Source organism: Zonotrichia albicollis, chromosome 12 (assembly GCF_047830755.1).
Source record: "Zonotrichia albicollis isolate bZonAlb1 chromosome 12, bZonAlb1.hap1, whole genome shotgun sequence".
Lineage (NCBI taxonomy): Eukaryota > Metazoa > Chordata > Aves > Passeriformes > Passerellidae > Zonotrichia > Zonotrichia albicollis.
Window position 1 is genome coordinate 9,037,464 of NC_133830.1, and position 16,958 is coordinate 9,054,421.

The following is a 16,958-nucleotide window of genomic DNA, read 5'->3' on the forward strand; positions in this document are numbered from 1 at the left end:
GGAGGCCACGTGGGAACGGCGGGAGCGGGCCGGGTCGCGCCGCGATGACGGTGACGAATCTGCCGCCTCGAATCACAGACCCCGCTGCCACCGCCCGGCCCCGCCCCAGCCCGACCCCCCTCGCCCCCCTCACCCTTTCGGTCCTCCCGGTCCCTCCGGACCCCTCCTTCCCCCAGGTCACCCCAATTTTCAAGGTCCTCCCGATTCCTCCGGCCCGGCTACACGCCGCCCGGTACCTTCGGCTCCCTGGCCACCCCCGCCCCACCGGTTCTCCCGCCCCCCTTGCTCTCCCCGCTCTCCCTGGCCCAGCACGGCAGCAGACCCGGTTGAGCAGTTTATTTACAGTCGGTAACGCTGTAGAGACCCGCCTGCCCTCCGCCCCGGCACCCCCGGCGGCGGGAGCCCCGGCCGTGCGGCAGGGCGTGAGGCAGGCCCGGTTAGCAGAGCCGGAGGAGCGGGCACAGGCAGGAGCGGGGTGCAGGCAGGAATGGGGCGCAGGCAGGAGCAGGGGCGAGGCCGCTGCCCCAAGGAGCAGCGGGGCTGGGCAGGCACTCAGGGTCAGCCTTCCCCTGGGGCAGAGGCCAGGCTGCTCTCAGGGACAGCACACCGTGGCACACACCGTGTTCCTCCCGGCTGGCCCTGCCCGCACTGCCACGGTCCAGGGACAGTCCCGCCCTGCTACTGGACATTGGGCAGGAGGAAGGGGCAGCCGAGGATGTCCAGCCCTGTGGTCTCACTGCCAGAAGCGGGTCCCAGCCCTGTTTTGACCAACCATAGCAGCTGATTATCTCCATAAAGGGGCCACATCTCCATGGTTGAGCTCTGGCCACCGGCAGAAAAAAGGTGACATATCCTTGCCCCACCAGTCAGTCCCATGGCTCGTGGAAGAGCTACTCGGGATCTGCCCGGCGAGGCTTGATGTCACGGGTCTTCATGTAAGAGAGCAGCTGCTCAGGGATCTCAGCCAGCACGTCCTTGGCCAGGCGGGCCATGCTCAGCACCTGGTTGCCTGAGTCATCCACGTAATCCCGAAATGGCACAAACTTTGAGGGCAAAAAGATGGTAGTGAGGTTGGAAACTCTGTTGCTGTGGGGTTCAGCAAGGGGGACTGAGTGAGTATCTGTCACCCACAGTAGGTCTGGATTCAATGCCAGACTTACCTGTACAATGTCTCTCTCAGCATACCGTCCCCGGGAAGACAACCGTACCTCATCACCGTCCAGCTCCTCCATGGCTGGGGGTGACAGCTGGTGTCACCAAGCCTCGGTGGGATGAACACCGGGGATGGAAACACCAGCCCTTTGGATGTCTTTGGCATCCCAGAGGAAGGGACAATGTTTCCATCCCTCTTCCCTGGTGTCCCCAAGTCCCAACTCACCCTCAAACTCAGCTGGACCTACTCCCACGATAATGATGGACATGGGCAGGGAGGAAGCCTGTGGAGCAGAGGCAGGGTGTCAGCCAGGATAGTGTCCATGTGAGGTGAACTCAGAGCAACAAGGGTGCACTCACGGTGACAATGGCTTCCTTGGTCTGCAGCATGTCAGAGATGACACCGTCAGTGATGATGAGGAGAACGTGGTACTGTGAGCCATCGGTCACCTGGGCGGCTATCCTATGGGGAAAAGGGATGGGGGCCCTCAAGCACCCCACTGGTGTGGGGCAGTCGACCCTGCTGTGGGACAGATGGCATTTGGGGATGGCAAAGGGGACAGTGCCCCAGTGCTCACCCAGCCACCTGGTTGATGACGGGAGCAAAGTTGGTAGGACCGTAGAGCTGGACGGTGCGCAGGCTTTGGAGGTAGGACTCCAGCACGCCTTCAATGCCGGCACAGCTGGGGTTCTCCACATTGTTGTTCTGGGGACAGAGATGGGGCACTTGGAGGGGGACCACAGCCCCTGGTGTCCCCCAGGCTGTGGGATGCTGGGGCAGAATGTTGCCAGGGTGCTTCCCCTCCCCACCAAGCTGCTGTGGGCACCCCCAAGCTCTGCCCCACAGCCAGGGGATCTGGGTTCACTCTCAGCCCCGTCCCACAGGGAGGACGCACCAGAGGAAACTGGTGGGAGATCTTGCCATCAGGTGGGACTTTGGCACCAAAGCCGTAGGCAGGGAAGAGCTTATCACTGTCGTAGTCCTGGATGATTTCCCCCACTGCCTTCAGTGCCAGGGCATAGGCGCTCAGCTGGTAGGGACTCGCGTAGTGCAGTGAGGTGGGCTGGGATGGCAACCCTGCGGCACAGTGCCCATCACACCCGCCCCATGGTCAGCCCCAGGGTGATGGGTACCCCCCAGACACCAGGTGCACTCACCATTGGAGGCCGTGAAGTCAATGGCAACAGTGAAATTCAGCTGTGTCCTTAAGGGGGAGAGTGAGGGAGGCTGCCGGCCCCACGGCACAGGGACACCATCTTCCAGCCCCACAGTGCTGGAGTTTCCCTGCCCAGACCCATTGCCTCGGCCCCCCTTCCCCAGCCAGCACCACACAGCCCCATGCCACCATTCTGCATCTGCTTCCCAGCCCCACTGCCCCCTTGTCACCCCCAGGCTGAACCTTCACTGTCACCACTGTCCTTGCCCCGAGACTCTCAGCCATGGGGATCTCGAGGAGCCGGGGGGCTCCCGGCCCCCCACTCACCCGCCCCGTATGTAGTCAACGAAGGTGAACTCAGACTCAACAGAGAAGGAGAGCAGTGTCACCTGTGGGCACTGGGGATCAGATCTGGAGCCCCCTGAACCTGGCACACACAGCAGGTGGAGCCACACCAGCCCCTGGAAGGCAGGAGGCCCAGAACTCCCCAGCCCCACTCACAGTGCCAGAATTCACATATTTCTTCTTCTTGCATTTCTTCCTGGGATTCAGCACCTGCAGACACAGGGGGGAGTCAGTCTCAGCATGGAGTGCACCCTGCCCTCACCCTGCCCCACCACCCTACCTCATACACTGTGAACTGACTCTGTGCTCGAGAGAGCTCCCGGTAGCTGGTGGCAAATTCCCCAATGAAGTCATGGCTGCAGGAGGAACACAGGGTCAGTACAGCCAGGCACCTGGCTGAGAGGTGCCCTGGGAAGCTTCAGCAGCACCCTGGTGTGTAAGAATTTAGTGCAATATAACAGTGGTGTCCCTTCCCTCACCTCCCATCCCGGTCCCAGTCGTACACATCTATCTTCACCGTCCTGAAAGTGAAGGCACATAGGGTAAGCCACCAGCCAGGCTGGCACAGCCCCTCCAGCCCCTGATTTGGGGACATCCAGGCCCACAGCCCAACCCGCAGTGAGCACCCTGCCCACCAACTTCCAGCAGAGCCGCCCTGCCTGCCCAGCCTGCGGCTCTGCCAGGAGGGAGCGGGAAATTTGGGTCATGGTGGGGGCCCTGGAAAGGAGGGGGATGCCTTTATGTAATTTGGGTTGCAAAAGAGAAAAAAACCCAATCAGGACCCAATTCTGAGCTGCCTGCCACTGCAGGACCAAGCCCACCAAACACTGCTCACACCCTGCTCTGGCCCCACAGCTGCCCATGTCCCCATCCCCGTTCCTATACCGGTCGTAGTCGCCGTTGCAGAGGGCGCGCACGGGGATGGTGAAGGGCTGCCACACCGGGTTCAGTGTGTTCTTCACCACCTCTGTCTTATGGCAGATAGTAAAGCTGGGGGGACAAAGCAGGGTTGGGCCACGCTGTCTGGTGACGTTGGCACCCTGTATGCCCCACTGGGTCCCTGTGCTCACGTGCCATCCTCATTGCTACGATAGAAGACGAGGAAAGGATCGGATTTTCCAAAGAAGTCCTTCTTATCCAGCTTGTTGGCACACAGCTGCATTGTGACGATGTCCTGGGGACAGGGACTGTCACTGCCAGCCACCTCCTCACTCCTGGCACCAGCAGCTGCTCTACTGAGGGACCATCAGCCCTCTCCACCCTGCAGCCAGTACACGGGTACTCACCCGGCAGTTGCTCAGTTCCTCAGCCAGCAGCAAGATAGTCCCACACCGCTTCCCTGGGACACCCCTGGAACCAGAGGCACACAGTCAGCTTGGGAACAAGGAGGACAGTTCAGGGACAAGAGAAGAGGTCAGGGTTGGGGCTTCTGTCCCACAGCTGTTGGTGCTTGGCAGTGTGATCAGAATCCCCAGCACAGGACATGCAGTGGAGCAGATGGTGGAGACACAGTGTGGGACCCTCCCACCTCACCTCACCACAGGATGTGACTCACGTTAGGGGTCTCTCCAGGCGTCCCCGTTGGGACCCAATCACCTCTCCCAGTGCCACAAATGCCTGCCCCAGGAAGTCCTGTGCCCCAAAGAAAGCACTATGTGACCATGGAGGGTTGCCCCAGTCCCCTACCACCCACACCCACCACTTTCTCTCCCAATGCACCCATGGGACCTGCCACCAACTTGACTCTGGGCCACTCCGTTTCCTGAAGCTACACTGTGACCCAAGAGCCACCTTGCAGCCCAGGACCCATTGTTCATCCCCAGGACTACCCCATGTGCCCACTCCATGTGCCTTACACTCATTCTGTGCCCCCAGGGCCAACCCACATCCCTGGACCCATCTTCTGTTGCTCCCCCAAACTGCCTTCCATGCCCTGACCTGTCGGCTACCCTAGACCCATCTTACCCCTCAAAAGCCAACCCTATGGAGTGTCCCACCAGGCACTCCCAGGTTCAGTGTTCCCAGGGCAGAGCAGGGGCACGTGTGTAGCAGGCACCTACCTTCTGCCAGTCCCCATGGGGCATGGAGAGATGGAGAGCAGGTTAGGGCCTGCCGAGAGGCACTTGTCCCCTCTGACAGCACCCACACAGGGCACAGCCTCGGGGTGTCCCCCTGGCACAGGCTGTGCTCACCTGCTTTAAAACGGAGCAGCTCTTGGAGTCCACATTGTAGCTGGTGTAAGAGAGCAGAGCCCTGAGCTGGTGCCTGCAGGGATGCTCCAGCACACAACCCCGCTTCCCCGCCCATCCGTGCTATTCGACACTGTATTCTTATTTATTGTCCTTATTTATTACTGACTCGGTGCTTTGTTCCACCCTCAGCGGGGCCAAGCCCTTCCCTGGCCCCCCTACTCACACATCGAAGCGCAGGTTTTGCTTCTCCTCGAAGTAGTAGTCGAGGACGAACTTGCGGACAAAGTCGGGGTTCAGGGTGTTGTCGATCACCTCGGTGCGTCCGAACTGCAGGGAGAGGGGTGAGGGCGGCCCCCCCAGGACCCGTCCCCATCGCAGCTGCCTCGGCGCTAATCCCGGAGGGGGATTAGCGCTGCTGGCAGGGCCGGATCATTAGCGTGGACGGGGAGGGATCATTAGCGTGGACACGGGTGGCCATATGGGCCCGTTTAACCCAGCCGGGGATTAGCCAGGAGAGGGGGCCACGCTCACCTCCTTCCACTCGCTGCTCCCCGAGACCTGCACAAAGAGGACGACCACTGCGGAGAGAGGAGCAGAGCCAGGCTGCCGTGCCGTGTCTGTGCCATGCCATGCTCCCTGCCCGGCTCTGCCACCCACCTGGGTCGGACTTGGAGAAGGTGTCCAGGTCCAGCAGGTTCCTGGGGGAAGAGCCAGGCGTGAGCCAACCTGAGTGCCATCCACCTGGCCCAGTAACGGGTCCTCATGTCCATCCCCCTGATCACAGGTCAGCACCATGCCAGAAGGCCGTGCTGGCACCCATGGCTAAGAGCATCGGCATTCCCAAGGAGACACGCTGGCTGCCTCTGCAAGGTTCGGTGGGGCAGCAGAGCAAGCGGCGAGCAGCGTCTCCAGCGCTGATGATGATTGAACATGACAGGGAACCCATTTACAGGATGAAACCTTCCCCGGTGCCGCCGGCGCCGGCTGAGTGCCCGCCGCGCCCCGGCAGCAGGAGCTGGGCTAATGGCAGGGTGCAGAAGTGAGAAGAAAGGAGACACTTGGAGCAGGGGCTGAGCAGCCAGTGGGCATCCCCCGACACACCTACCGGCAGAGCGATTGATCGTCGTCCTGTGCGCGGTGTGACACCGGGAAGTGCCGGGAGATGCTACCGGCTCTGCTGGGATACTTCCCGCACCCCCGGGGTGGCAGCACAGGGTGGGCTGGGGCACGGCGGGGGCTGCGGGGCTAAGCCGGCTCCCCTGGCCCCAGCACGCAGGGGAGAGACCCCACCCTGGGCTGGGCTGGGTCCTCGGGCTGCGAAGCCGAAGGCTGCCCTAGGTTGTCTCCAGGTGTGACCCCCGGACCCTGCCTGGAGCTGCCCGGTCCCGTGGACCCACAGTCCCTCTGCCTCTGTGAGGGAAACTGGCAGCGGGGGCCAGGGCTCAGCCGCGGGGAGGCACAACAGCCCCCGGCCCGGCCCAGAGTTTGCATAGCTCGGGGATGTGCTGGAGGCACCCACCCCGGTCGGGGCACTCCGTGCCACAGGACCCACGGCACGAGGACGCTCCCCCCCGGCAGGACGCTGTGCCTGTCCCTGCGAGCGGGACCCCTGGCCGCAAGCAGCGGTGCCTCCGACGGGCTATATTTAGCCGCGGGCAGACCGGCTCAGCCGCCGCCGCTTGATCGGCGGACCCTGGCCAGAAGCTGGGGCACGGAGCAGCCCCTCTCCCGCAGCCCCCATCCCGCTGCCACGTTCCCGGTCCCTCTGCCTTGCACCGAGCTCGCAGCCAGCGCCGGCACCCCACGTCCCGCCAGCATCACCCACCTCCCACAAACATCGCCCCGCGAACGGCCGTCCCGCGCCCCAGCCGCGGGTGAGGGCATCGGGTCGCTTCACGCAGCCGTGCCCGGTGACAGCATCCCGTGGGACCCCAGGTAGGGGACGGGACGGGTAGCAGCAGGGCAGAGGGACGCTGGGCACACGCCCTGGCACCGAGAGCTACCCGGGGAGAGAGGAGGACGCGCAGCTCCCAACGCCTTGAGCCAGGGGCTGAGCGGCGGGCAGCGGGACGCAGGAGCAGCCCCGCCGCGCATCCCGGTGCGTTTCGCACCCACCCGTCTCCACGGACTAGCCGCCGCCCTCCCGCTCCCTCGCCCAGCTCCCGGCTCACCGGCAGGACACGGTGAGCTCCACCTTGGTGCCCGGCACGCTGCCGGCCGCCGGCTCCAGCGCTCCCGGAGCCGCCATCCCCGCCCGGGCGCCGCCGATGCTCCGCGCCGCCTCCTCCCGCGCCGCCGAGGAGGCGCGCCCGGGGGCGGGTACGGCACGGGCACGGCTCGGCTCGGCACAGGCACGGCTCGGCACAGCTCGAGCACGACGGCCCTTCCCTGCCGGCAGCGGTGGCACCGACCCGGGCACCAGGGGGTTCGGCTCCCGGGACTCGGCTCCACCGGAACGTCCCGCCCGCGATTCCCAGTCAGGGGCACAGCGGGCTCAGCCCCATTCCCGCCCCGCCGGGGGCTTCCTCCCGGGCTCGGTTCGGTGCTATTTCGGTGCCGACGCTCGCGAAGAGTGGGCCGGGCTATTTATAGTGAGCGGCTCCCCCGCGCCGCCCCCGCAGCCCCCGCCCGCAGCCCAGAGAGGAGGCAGGAGAGGGCACAGCTCGGGTCATTTACTGCAGAGACTCGCCGAAGACCCCGCACCCCCCAGCCCCAGGCAGGGGGGGCTGGCGGCGGGCGCTGGGTGCAGCAGGTGCCCGCACCACGGAGAGGGTCCCAGGACTCTGCTGGGGGACGTGCCAGCCCCAGTTTTCCAGGCAGTGGTCTGGGAACGCCGTGTTCAGAGGGTGCTGCTGCCTCTCAGTCCCACGCCCCGCACAAACTGCTCGAGGAGGCCACCGATGGCCCCTGAGGGGCTGGCGGGCACGGCCTTTAGGCCGATGGTCCGGCTGTAGCTTGCCAGAAAGGCAGAGCGCACTTCCTCCAGACGACACTCACGGTCACTCGGTGACACCAGTCTAGGAGAGAGAAGGGGAGGTCAGTGACTGCAGCCATCGGTCTCCATATCCCAGCTCTCACTCCTGACACAGGGCTGTGCTGCTCCACGGGCTGCAGTGGCTAAGGCAGTGCAAGGCAAAAAGGCTCTGTCCACAGCGCTGGTGGCAGCTGGTGCCACTGCCTCCTCATCCAACCCACGGAGCCAGCTGCAGCCTCAGTCTCCTGCTCCCCACGGGGTTTCCTCCTTCACACACCCCACTGTCCCCTGTTTCTCCCACCACCATAGTGTTCATAAGGCTGCAGTTCATAAACAAAGTGGTGCTTTGGCGAAGTGGCGACTCACATCAGTCCCTACGCCAGCTCCCTCCCCTCCTCACACAGATGAAGCCTGTCCACGTGTGCTGTGCCTGGACAGTTGCTTCCAACCTATCTGCAACCATCCCTCACTTCCACCAGCCCCAGCCTCATGTGCCTGTGCCAGCAGAGACAGCTCTGTGGAAAGGGGATAAGAAGGAGCAGACAAGGTGACAAAAGCCCCAAGGAACACTCCAGCCATAGGAAGAGGAGAGCTGAGCAGCGGTTTACTTCTGCTCCCCGGTATGGCTGCACTCAGCAAACAGGAGCAGAGTAGGGCATGACTTCCCACGGGACCTGCTCTCCTCTCCTGCTGATCCATACACCTGGTTAGGGGCAGGGGGAAAACAGCAGAAGGAAGGCAAGACTAGCCAAGGGAGCAGGGGAAAGCAAGACTGGGGCCCAGAGGCAGCTGTTCCCAGCTCTCCAGCCTCAAACGATCCTTGCTGTGGTGCCTCTGCGACAAGCCAGTGGTTCCCAGAGAGATTAAGACATTCCTCAAAGGTCACTCCAAGGGCACAGTGCGAACCTTCCCCATAAAAAATTCTCTTTAATCTTCCAGCGCCTGGGCTGGCTATAAATTGGCACAGCTCATTTGAATGGAAGTGTTAACCACCCACAGCCAACAGCTTCGGTCCGGAAACAGCAGCAAGAGGATATGGTGGGAGGCCTATAAACAGCAAGCGATGCCGAGGCAGCCAACCAGGCCGCTGTTTACTGTGTCTGATAATAAAGAGAAGCCAGAGGGCAAAAAAAGGCAACAACATATCTAAACACATTAGTGATGCTTTTTGGCAACCTAATTAGGACGTGGAGCTCACAAACCTGCTAGCATTTAAAATAAACTCCGTGAAGGCAGGACTTACTTGCACCCGAGTGCAGCGATCTCAGATGTCACGCGCAGAGGTAAGCGAGGGCGTGCAGCAGTGAGGTTCCGTGGCTCGTGGCTCTCGCACCTCTTTACAAGGCAGATTTTGTATTTGGGTTTTTCGGTTTGTTTTGTGGAGCGAGACACTCCAAGGCACAGGGTCAAGCAGCCAGCCACTGCTCCACACCAAGCCCTGCAGACGGGCTGCAGCATTTCACCCTGAGCTGCTCACCGCGGAGGCAGGTCGCGCTTCCCTGCCAAATCCACGGCACTCTGCCCCGCTACACTTCCTACAGCCTGCCCGCTTGCCTGCAGCTTGGGGTGCGGGATGAGAGGAGGCTGTCAAAGCCCCAGCTCGAAGGAAGCCCTGACAAGCCCCACACAAGCACAAGAAGTAGGCTGTGAAAAGCATACCTTCATCGAGCTGCTGCCAGTGAAGATGCAAAGTGGGAACTTAAATGGAATTAAAAGAAAAAAAATCATACTGTGTCGGGCTGCAAAAACTGGGATAAAACCACAATGGAGTCCTGAGCAAACAAGGCTGATGCAGAACAGAGAGAGGGTAGAGGCTCTGGGTTAAGCTCAACCCCACTGGGAACTCTTCATCCTTTCAGTGCAGTGGCTGGTCCTGGCACCTTCAGTTGAGCAGTCCCCAGCCCTCAAGCAACCCACAGCTTTAGTGAATAGCTGAACAGGGCAGAGCAACCACAGGAGAAGCACCACTACTGTTCTCCTCCTTTTGAATCCACTGCTCCAAGCAGTCACTTTCCAAACTGCATAAGCTTAAGGCCTATCAACTTTGATTCATGTTTCTCTACTGAATTCCCTATTCTGACATTAGATCCAACTCCAAGGGCAGCAACAACTTGCTGGTGATCAGCAGTGACCAAGCACAGCCAGGCTCAGGACACAGTAAAGCAGTCACTATTCAATGCTGCTTCAGTCCCTTCTCCCTTGCCCATCTCCAAAATACTGCAGGAACAGCTCAGTGTGTCCTCAGGAAAGGAGAAGAACAAATCCTGGCCAGGCCATGTCCAACATCTCTTGCAATGTTTTGATCTGTCAATTCATGGATCTTGTAGCTTCACCGTAACTTGAAGGCAGCTGCTCTGCTCTGTTCAGCAGCACAGCACGCAGCCACACGAGACACAGAGCCAGGGCAGGCAGCTGTCTCACAGGACACACGGGTTTTCATGTCGCCTGCCCTCAGCCTCCAAAGCACGTACTCAGATCTCAGTAAGGGACTGAGCATCTGGCAGCACAGCTCTAGCATTGCTTGCTAGCAGCAGCCCGTGATCTGCCATTTCAGGTTCTTGATGAAGAGCTTGCAGCCTGAAGGCACAAACCAAGGCTCTCCTCTAACAGCAATTAAAGCGCATCTCCAGGCTTTCAAGCTTCCAGAGGTGGATTTCTATTTGGGGAGGAGGATTTGCCTCCCAGCCATTTCACATGGCAGGATGTGGCAGGACGCAAGGTCGCTGTGGCTCTGCACTGGCCAGGCACAGCACCTGAAAATGATACTGCACAAGCTCAGACAAAATTTGGGTTACAGAAGGAAAGTCCTTCTCTTACTCCAGCAAGGATCTGACCCCAGTGGGGAGATGTAGGTGAGGAAAATCGAAAAGCAAGAAATCTGGGTTACCAGTCCTGTCCTGACAAACATGAATCCTCAACTGCACTCAATTATACCCAAATTCAGCATCTTCAAGGAAGAGAGAAAAGCCTCTTCTTCCTACAGAAAGCAAAGAACTTCCCCATCATTAGGCAGAGAAAGTGCCATTTTCTTTCCGTGTTCAGCATAAGCAAAGAGTGCTCAGGGACTGAGTTTGTGGATAGAAACCATCGAGGCAGAGAAGGTGGAACAGTTGGTTATGGGCTCCCAGGCTTCTCCGAAAGTGCCAGAGTGATAAAGTTGCAGCGCTCGCAGGCAGCCAAGAGACCCAAGGAGAGATCCTGCATTTAAGACACTTACAGGCAAGTGTTAGAGAACTCATCCGGGAAGCTGCAAGGGAGAGAGGCGTCCGCGCTCAGGCTTGCCTGCTCCCGAATACTGCCACACCCTGTCACCATCTGCCAGCTGCCAAAGTCTGTGGAAACGGAAGATCCGGGCAGAGAATGGTCGGCCGATCTGGGGCAGAGAGAGAGGGAGACGGCGCCATCAGTCACAGCATTCAGCCACAAGCTTCTCACTGCTGCTGCTGCTGCTGCTGCCAGGGACCTGCCGGGCGCGCGGCCAGCACCGCCCGTGCCAGCGCTGTGACACGCAGGGACCAGGGCGCAACATGCAGCTCGAGCTGGGCCCCAGACCAAGCCTTTCCTTTGAAAGTGAAGGGAGAGCCAAGCTGGCTGGGGCCAACAAAGCAGCAGGAGCACACCAGGAACTGGACAGGAGAGAGCCAGCACGAAGCAGATGGCCATGCAGAACTGAGAAACCCATTAGTGAGATGGAACAGCATATCCTGCCCTGAGTCCTTCACAGATGTGAAAGCTGTGCTGTACAATGGACATTCCCCTGTTGCTTGTTGTAGCTGTTAGCACATCCCACGGCAGCAGGGCAAATCAAGGTTGTGACTTGGTTAGTGCTGGAAAAGACTTAGAGATCATTGCTCTGGCAGCAGTTAGAAAGCAGATCATTCCTGAGACATTACCACCAGATCTGAACAGAGTCAAGGCTCAAGGCATACCCAGGACACCTACCCCCTTCATTTCTGTATTAAAGAAAGGACTGTGCCAGAAAGCAGGTGACAAAATATCTTCAAGACAGGCTAAATAGTCAAGGAAGAATAATTGTTTGATGTATGCAATCTCCCACCAGGAAAGAAAGAAGCATGAAACACGGCAAGTGAACCTGAGGAGTCCCTCCAAAATCTCAGAGAAGAGGGCACAATCACTTGAGACAAAGCCAGAGCTCTTGGCTTCCAAGGGAGCAAGCAATTATTAAGCCTTGCTGCACAGCAGAGTGTACATAGCTGGAAGCACAGCCTGTGGCAGAGCTGCTCAATTACACACTACCAAGATCTTCTGGATAATTTATCTGAGTTCTGCTGGGCAGAGAGCAGTGCTCCAGCTCTGCTGGGCCAGGTACTTGCACGCTGTCTTCACAGCTAAGAATAGCAGTGGCGCACTGCAGCTGCTCCCCAAGGGACCAAGAGAACAGCCACAAAGACAGGCTCTCCCACAGCAAGAAGGACCTGAGCTAGACTGGAAAGCAAGAGTGGGAAGAGATGCACAGCAGGAAACCTATTTGCAACCTCCATCTAATTCCAGGCCTGCCATTTAATTAGTCTGATCAATACAGCCAAGTTTGAGCAGTGTGAAATGTCCTGAGCTGGCTGTACAAGCACAGAAGGCGAGTCACACAATTCCCTGTGTATCAGCTTCCCATCATGGCTGCAAGTCTGGGGGTAACACTCCTGTGGGACAGCTCAGGCTCTGAAAGGACATGACAGGACAAATCAGGGAGAGCAGAGTTTCACCTGTCTCACACAGATCTTGCTCTCTGCCTGCTCAGTGAACTGAGGAGTGAGGGTCAGAGCATTGGGAGAACCCTGTACTGCAAAATGGTGCTTTTCCTGGGGTACGTAATACCTGAGTAAGAATGAGGGCACTTCAATGAAAGCAAAAGCAAAGCACATACTGTTAGAAACACCTTCAGGAGACCAGACAGGGATAACCTTCCCTGGAAAGCAAGGAATTTGTAAGGGAAGGGGAGCTGCTGTTCAGTGACATCTACCTCTCTCCACGCCTTTGGAAGTGGAGGGAGTCAGTGTGAAGGAGAGCAGGCAGAGTGTGTGAGCCCACAGCACTGTGCCATGATGGAATCACAGTGGGAACAGTGCAGGATGCCAGGGAGAAGCATGGAGGAATGCTGCTTCACTGCAGAGTGAAGAGGAAGATGTCACCTCCCTGAGAGCACAGCACAGCCAGACAGGAAAAACAGGAGTGTCACACATGGTGATACAAAATTGAGCTAAAGGAGTAAAGAGATCTGTAGGCAATAGGCTTGGGCTGAAAGTAGGCAGAGACAGAATGGCTGATAAAAGCACAGTGTATCTCCTGCAAGACTGACTTGGTGACTCTCTAGTCCTCCAGCCCTTCCTGGGGTCCCCAACCCTGTCAAGCAGCTGTGCAAACTTAGTAAGGTTTCATCTAATGCACCACCACCGGGATCTAAGAGTTCAAGGCAGTCAATTCTGTGTCTTGCCTCCAGGCAGCAGAATAAACACTTGTCGATTCATTGAATAAACTGATTGACTCTGCAATGAGTCTAAGTAATTTCTTTCCTGGCCCAGAGATCTGAGCCTGGCCAGCAGAGGTAAGATACTGTGGCAGACCTTCCCCTCTATTCCCAAAGCCTTCTCAAGGGAGGCTCCTCAGGAAATGTCACAATCAATAAGCACCTTGAACAGCCTCAAGAGACAGCAGGGGCTAAGCCTGGGAAGACACAGCATGGGAAATTTTGTGTTCCCACTTCAATGGCAGCAGAGCTTCTTAAAAGCTGAGTTTGGCTTGAGACCAAGACTAGATGTCTGGGGTGACTGCACCCCCATGCAATCCAGTCACTGCTAGAGGTGAAAGTCTCCCTGTAATTTCTACCCTGAATATTTCTTGTAAAGCCTTACTGCAGAGCCCCAGAAGAGCTTCAGTGAGGCCCTGGAAACAAGCTGGAACTGCCAGGACACCAGAAGCAGTTCCCAAGTCTGTAAGAACAGCATGCCTGCAATACATGACAGCCATGCCAAAGGCTGGCCAGGAGTGAGGGCAGCACAGAGTGCTGGGAAGCAGCCGGACAGCAGCAGAGCTGACATGGTTAGAGGAGATGAGATACAGCCAATCTTCAAGTTGCTGTCTCTGCCACAGACATCTAATGGCAGACAGAAAAAGAATCAAAGTGAGCTTCACACACCCACCTCTTCAGGTCCACGAGTGGGAAGAAACTCCCTCAAAAGTGCAAGATTAACTAAATTAGATTAGCAAAACAGAGATGAGCTGCAAGCTGTTCCTTCACACAAGAAGGGACCTCTCGCAGGCCATAAACTGGCAGCTCCTAACCTGGAATGGTTCCTTTAATTAGGTCAGTGCTTTCCATGCAACATGCAGCACAAGACAGTATTTCAGAGCACATGGACACTCACTGGCCTGCCAGAGAAAAGTCAATACTGGAGGCAGAGCAACAGTCAGGGATTCTTCTCTTTCTTAATACGTAACTGAGATGAGTGCCAAGTGCCAAGAGCTAGGCTCCATCCTGCCCCTGCTGCTCCTGCTCACCTGACGTATTTCCACACACCTAGGACTATTTGGGAAGCAGCTCATTTGGCAGCATATGCTCTTGCCTCAATCTGAAGCATTAAGTAGGTTCTGTATGTACAGGCAGACTGTGGCAACCTGGAGTAAAGGGCAGCCCTTCCCACCTTTGCGTGGGCAATATTGGCAAGGAGTATGGCACCCTGCCAAGCACTGCAAATCCTGGCTGAATCCCAGACAGTTATCTACAGGCTGGGATAGTGCCCCAGCAGCCTGTTCTCTGTAAGCACCATTTCTGATTGCAGCACATAGTCATGTGCCAGCCAGCAAGCCCATTTTGTGGCACGGTCGTGCAGTAATTCCAGAAAACATTCCTGTAAACAATTCCTCTCCTGCTGTGGTCACTACCCCAAGCTGTCACACTGCATATACACCTTCTGAGTGAGGTGGCTGTAAGGAGCAAGACACACAGTGCACACACACTCTTCTCACTACCAACAAAACACCCAAAGCCAAGGGGCAGCAGCTCCTCTGTCCCACTGTGCTCCCTCCAGAGCCACCACAGCTCAGCTATCTGCAGCCCTTAAGTAAGGGAATTCTCTGTGACTGCTGGTCAAAGCAGATCCTCTGCAATTTAACTCCTCCAGATCTCGACTCTCTAGATCATAGTACTTTGGGTTTTGTTTAATTGACTTAGCAAAAGCACATTCAACCAAAGATTATCCAGCTGCTAATCCACATTAGTGCTATGTAGACACACACTAAATCCCTGACACAGATACAGAATTTTTCTGCAGTGTCATGGGATGCTTAGACTGCTGGTGTCAAATGCAAACTGCAACCCCACTGCATGCAGGGGGTTCATTCTGAGGCACTCTGCCATACTCAGAGCTCTCTGTAGAACAAGCAGCACCTTGTTCCACTCTGCAAATAGTCTATGTAATATCTTCCTGTGTGTTTGTCTTCTGCAGATGTGATCTTACCATCATGTTGAAATAAGCCAGAAAGACTGATAGGAATTGCCTTTGTACTGCTTTGCCTAACAACAATCATCCTGGAATTTACTCAGGATCTCTGGATCAGAGCAAGATTCACAAGATGAGCTGGTAATGTGACAGCAGCAGCCTGTTGACATTGCCTGGCCAGGAGAGGTGCTTGGCTCCTGATATCTGACTGAGCATTTGTGATCCCTTCTTTTAGGGCAGTCCAGTTCCCCCCTCCCAGGCCATGCCCATGTCTCCTTCTGACTTGCCTTTTTGCTCCCTCCAGAGCCCCCCTGCCTGCCAGCACCTGGACTGGGCTGTTGACCTGAACTACCTGAAGGACACCTGCTGGCATTTTACAAGCAACCATTTCAACCACTGCAGCAGAAGTTGAGGAAAGTGTTTTGTTGCTATGGCCACGCAGAGGATTAGGAAGTCAAGTATAGTGGTTTCTTCATCTCAAGAGCCTTAGGTGTTGACCTGCCAGCAGCACTGCAGGAATAAAGGTATTTCTGGCATCCTGATCACTCTCTGTGCTCCTGCTTTTCCATCTTAGTACCACAATTTTTCAGGAGGTGAAGAGACAGAAATTACCTCTTCCTTCCGTCACAGTCATCCACCTAAAATGGGACCTGCTGTTTCCTTCGGGGTAGAAAATGGTGGCTGAAGGTACTGTGCTATCTACCAGAGCAATTCAGACTATCACAGCTGAAGCAGGGAGATCAAAGGCCAAGTGGAATGACAGAACCTCTTTCAGGAGAAAACATACCATGCTTAGAATCCAGAGACTGCAACCCATGACAGTGCCTGATAAGGCAACCCTAACCCTCACTATGGTGCTCTTCCACCTACTCCTGTTTCTCTCTTTGCTCTTGCAGAGCAGTCTGGCTGAAGCATTACAAACTGCTTCTTCCTGAGCACGGCTGCAAGCTTGCTACCAGCAAGCACTGAAAGCCTGTCAGACCTTGGGAATGGCATGGGACCACACACAGGAATTGTGGCACTACCATTGTGAACAAAGCAGCTCCCAAGACAAGCTGTTTTCTTTCCAGTATTTTCTTCTCTTCTCAGGAGATTCTTTCCATCTTACAGAAAATGCAGAGGTGGGCCCCAGCAACAATTCCAACCCCTCCTATTGATATCTCTCCCTGGGGAGAACAGTTACCCTCATTTATGAAAACTGTCAGACACTGGGGTTTTTCTCTGGAATCGTGAGACACTTGTTAAGAAAGTCTTATAAATTTTCAAAGCTTTGCTTGTTTGTTATTTTATTTTCCATATGATGAGAGACTACTCAGATTTGGCTGGTGGCTGATTCAGAATCACTACAAAAAGACTCATCAGAAAGCCTGCAGAGGCTACACGAGCATATGACGCTGTTAGCAACCTCTTATCTCAGGGTCTCTTTATTCCATGTTGGCCTGAACACACAGTGTTTGCTCCACAGGCTCTGCTCTTTCTTCCCCAGGCCAGCTCGCGGCTCGGCGCTGCCCTATCGCAGTGTCAGACTCCAGAAGGGTGCCTTTGTTATGGTGTGAGATTAGGCTCAGCTCCAGGGTCCCCATTCCCCAGCAGGAACACTCAGCCTTCAGGGCAGAACTCCTTTGTGCTGGCACAGTGCTCGAAGCTTGCTCCCAGCAGACTCCTACCTCTGCTTGTCACCAGC

The 16,958-nt window shown here is 56.9% G+C and overlaps 2 protein-coding genes across 4 annotated transcripts in view; both read right to left on the reverse strand.

Annotated features, from left to right (window-relative positions):
- Nucleotides 1–321: 321 nt before the first annotated feature.
- CPNE9 (copine family member 9) lies at nt 322–7,234 on the reverse strand. 2 transcript variants are annotated; one of them, XM_014268030.3, is made up of 21 exons: nt 7,018–7,234; nt 5,504–5,544; nt 5,378–5,424; nt 5,070–5,173; nt 4,847–4,886; nt 4,715–4,717; nt 4,210–4,286; nt 3,941–4,004; nt 3,725–3,828; nt 3,540–3,644; nt 3,134–3,175; nt 2,935–3,010; nt 2,811–2,864; nt 2,637–2,698; nt 2,311–2,357; nt 2,049–2,230; nt 1,731–1,858; nt 1,513–1,615; nt 1,379–1,436; nt 1,161–1,234; nt 322–1,043 (listed from the first exon to the last, which is right to left on the reverse strand). In XM_014268030.3, the coding sequence occupies exons 1-21, from the start codon at nt 7,092–7,094 to the stop codon at nt 891–893; spliced, it is 1,641 nt and encodes a 546-aa protein (XP_014123505.1). In that variant the 5' UTR covers nt 7,095–7,234; the 3' UTR covers nt 322–890. The 2 variants fall into 2 exon arrangements, with proteins under 2 accessions (XP_014123505.1, XP_074406667.1); XM_074550566.1 differs by lacking the exons at nt 5,070–5,173; nt 5,378–5,424; nt 5,504–5,544; nt 7,018–7,234 and having other exon boundaries at nt 1,161–1,299; nt 4,715–4,875.
- A 264-nt stretch (nt 7,235–7,498) lies between these two features.
- Nucleotides 7,499–16,958, reverse strand: part of MTMR14 (myotubularin related protein 14) — a 30,557-nt gene continuing 21,097 nt past the window's right edge. The window contains exons 18-19 of one of the 2 annotated variants that reach the window (XM_074550561.1): nt 11,038–11,193; nt 7,499–7,863 (exon numbers count right to left, since the gene is read on the reverse strand). In XM_074550561.1, coding sequence (XP_074406662.1) covers nt 7,686–7,863; nt 11,038–11,193 — 334 coding nt within the window. In that variant the 3' untranslated portion in view covers nt 7,499–7,685. The remainder of the gene's footprint in view (nt 7,864–11,037; nt 11,194–16,958) is intronic. The other variant, XM_074550562.1, reaches the window with a different exon arrangement.

Coding starts and splice junctions, on each gene's coding strand:
- CPNE9 (XM_014268030.3), bottom strand. CDS start 7,094: ATGGCGGCTCCGGGAGCGCTGGAGCCGGCGGCCGGCAGCGTGCCGGGC. Junction 2,699..2,810: donor AATATGTGAATTCTGGCACT/GTGAGTGGGGCT, acceptor CAGTGCCCACAG/GTGACACTGCTCTCCTTCTC. Junction 1,437..1,512: donor CCAAGGAAGCCATTGTCACC/GTGAGTGCACCC, acceptor TCTGCTCCACAG/GCTTCCTCCCTGCCCATGTC.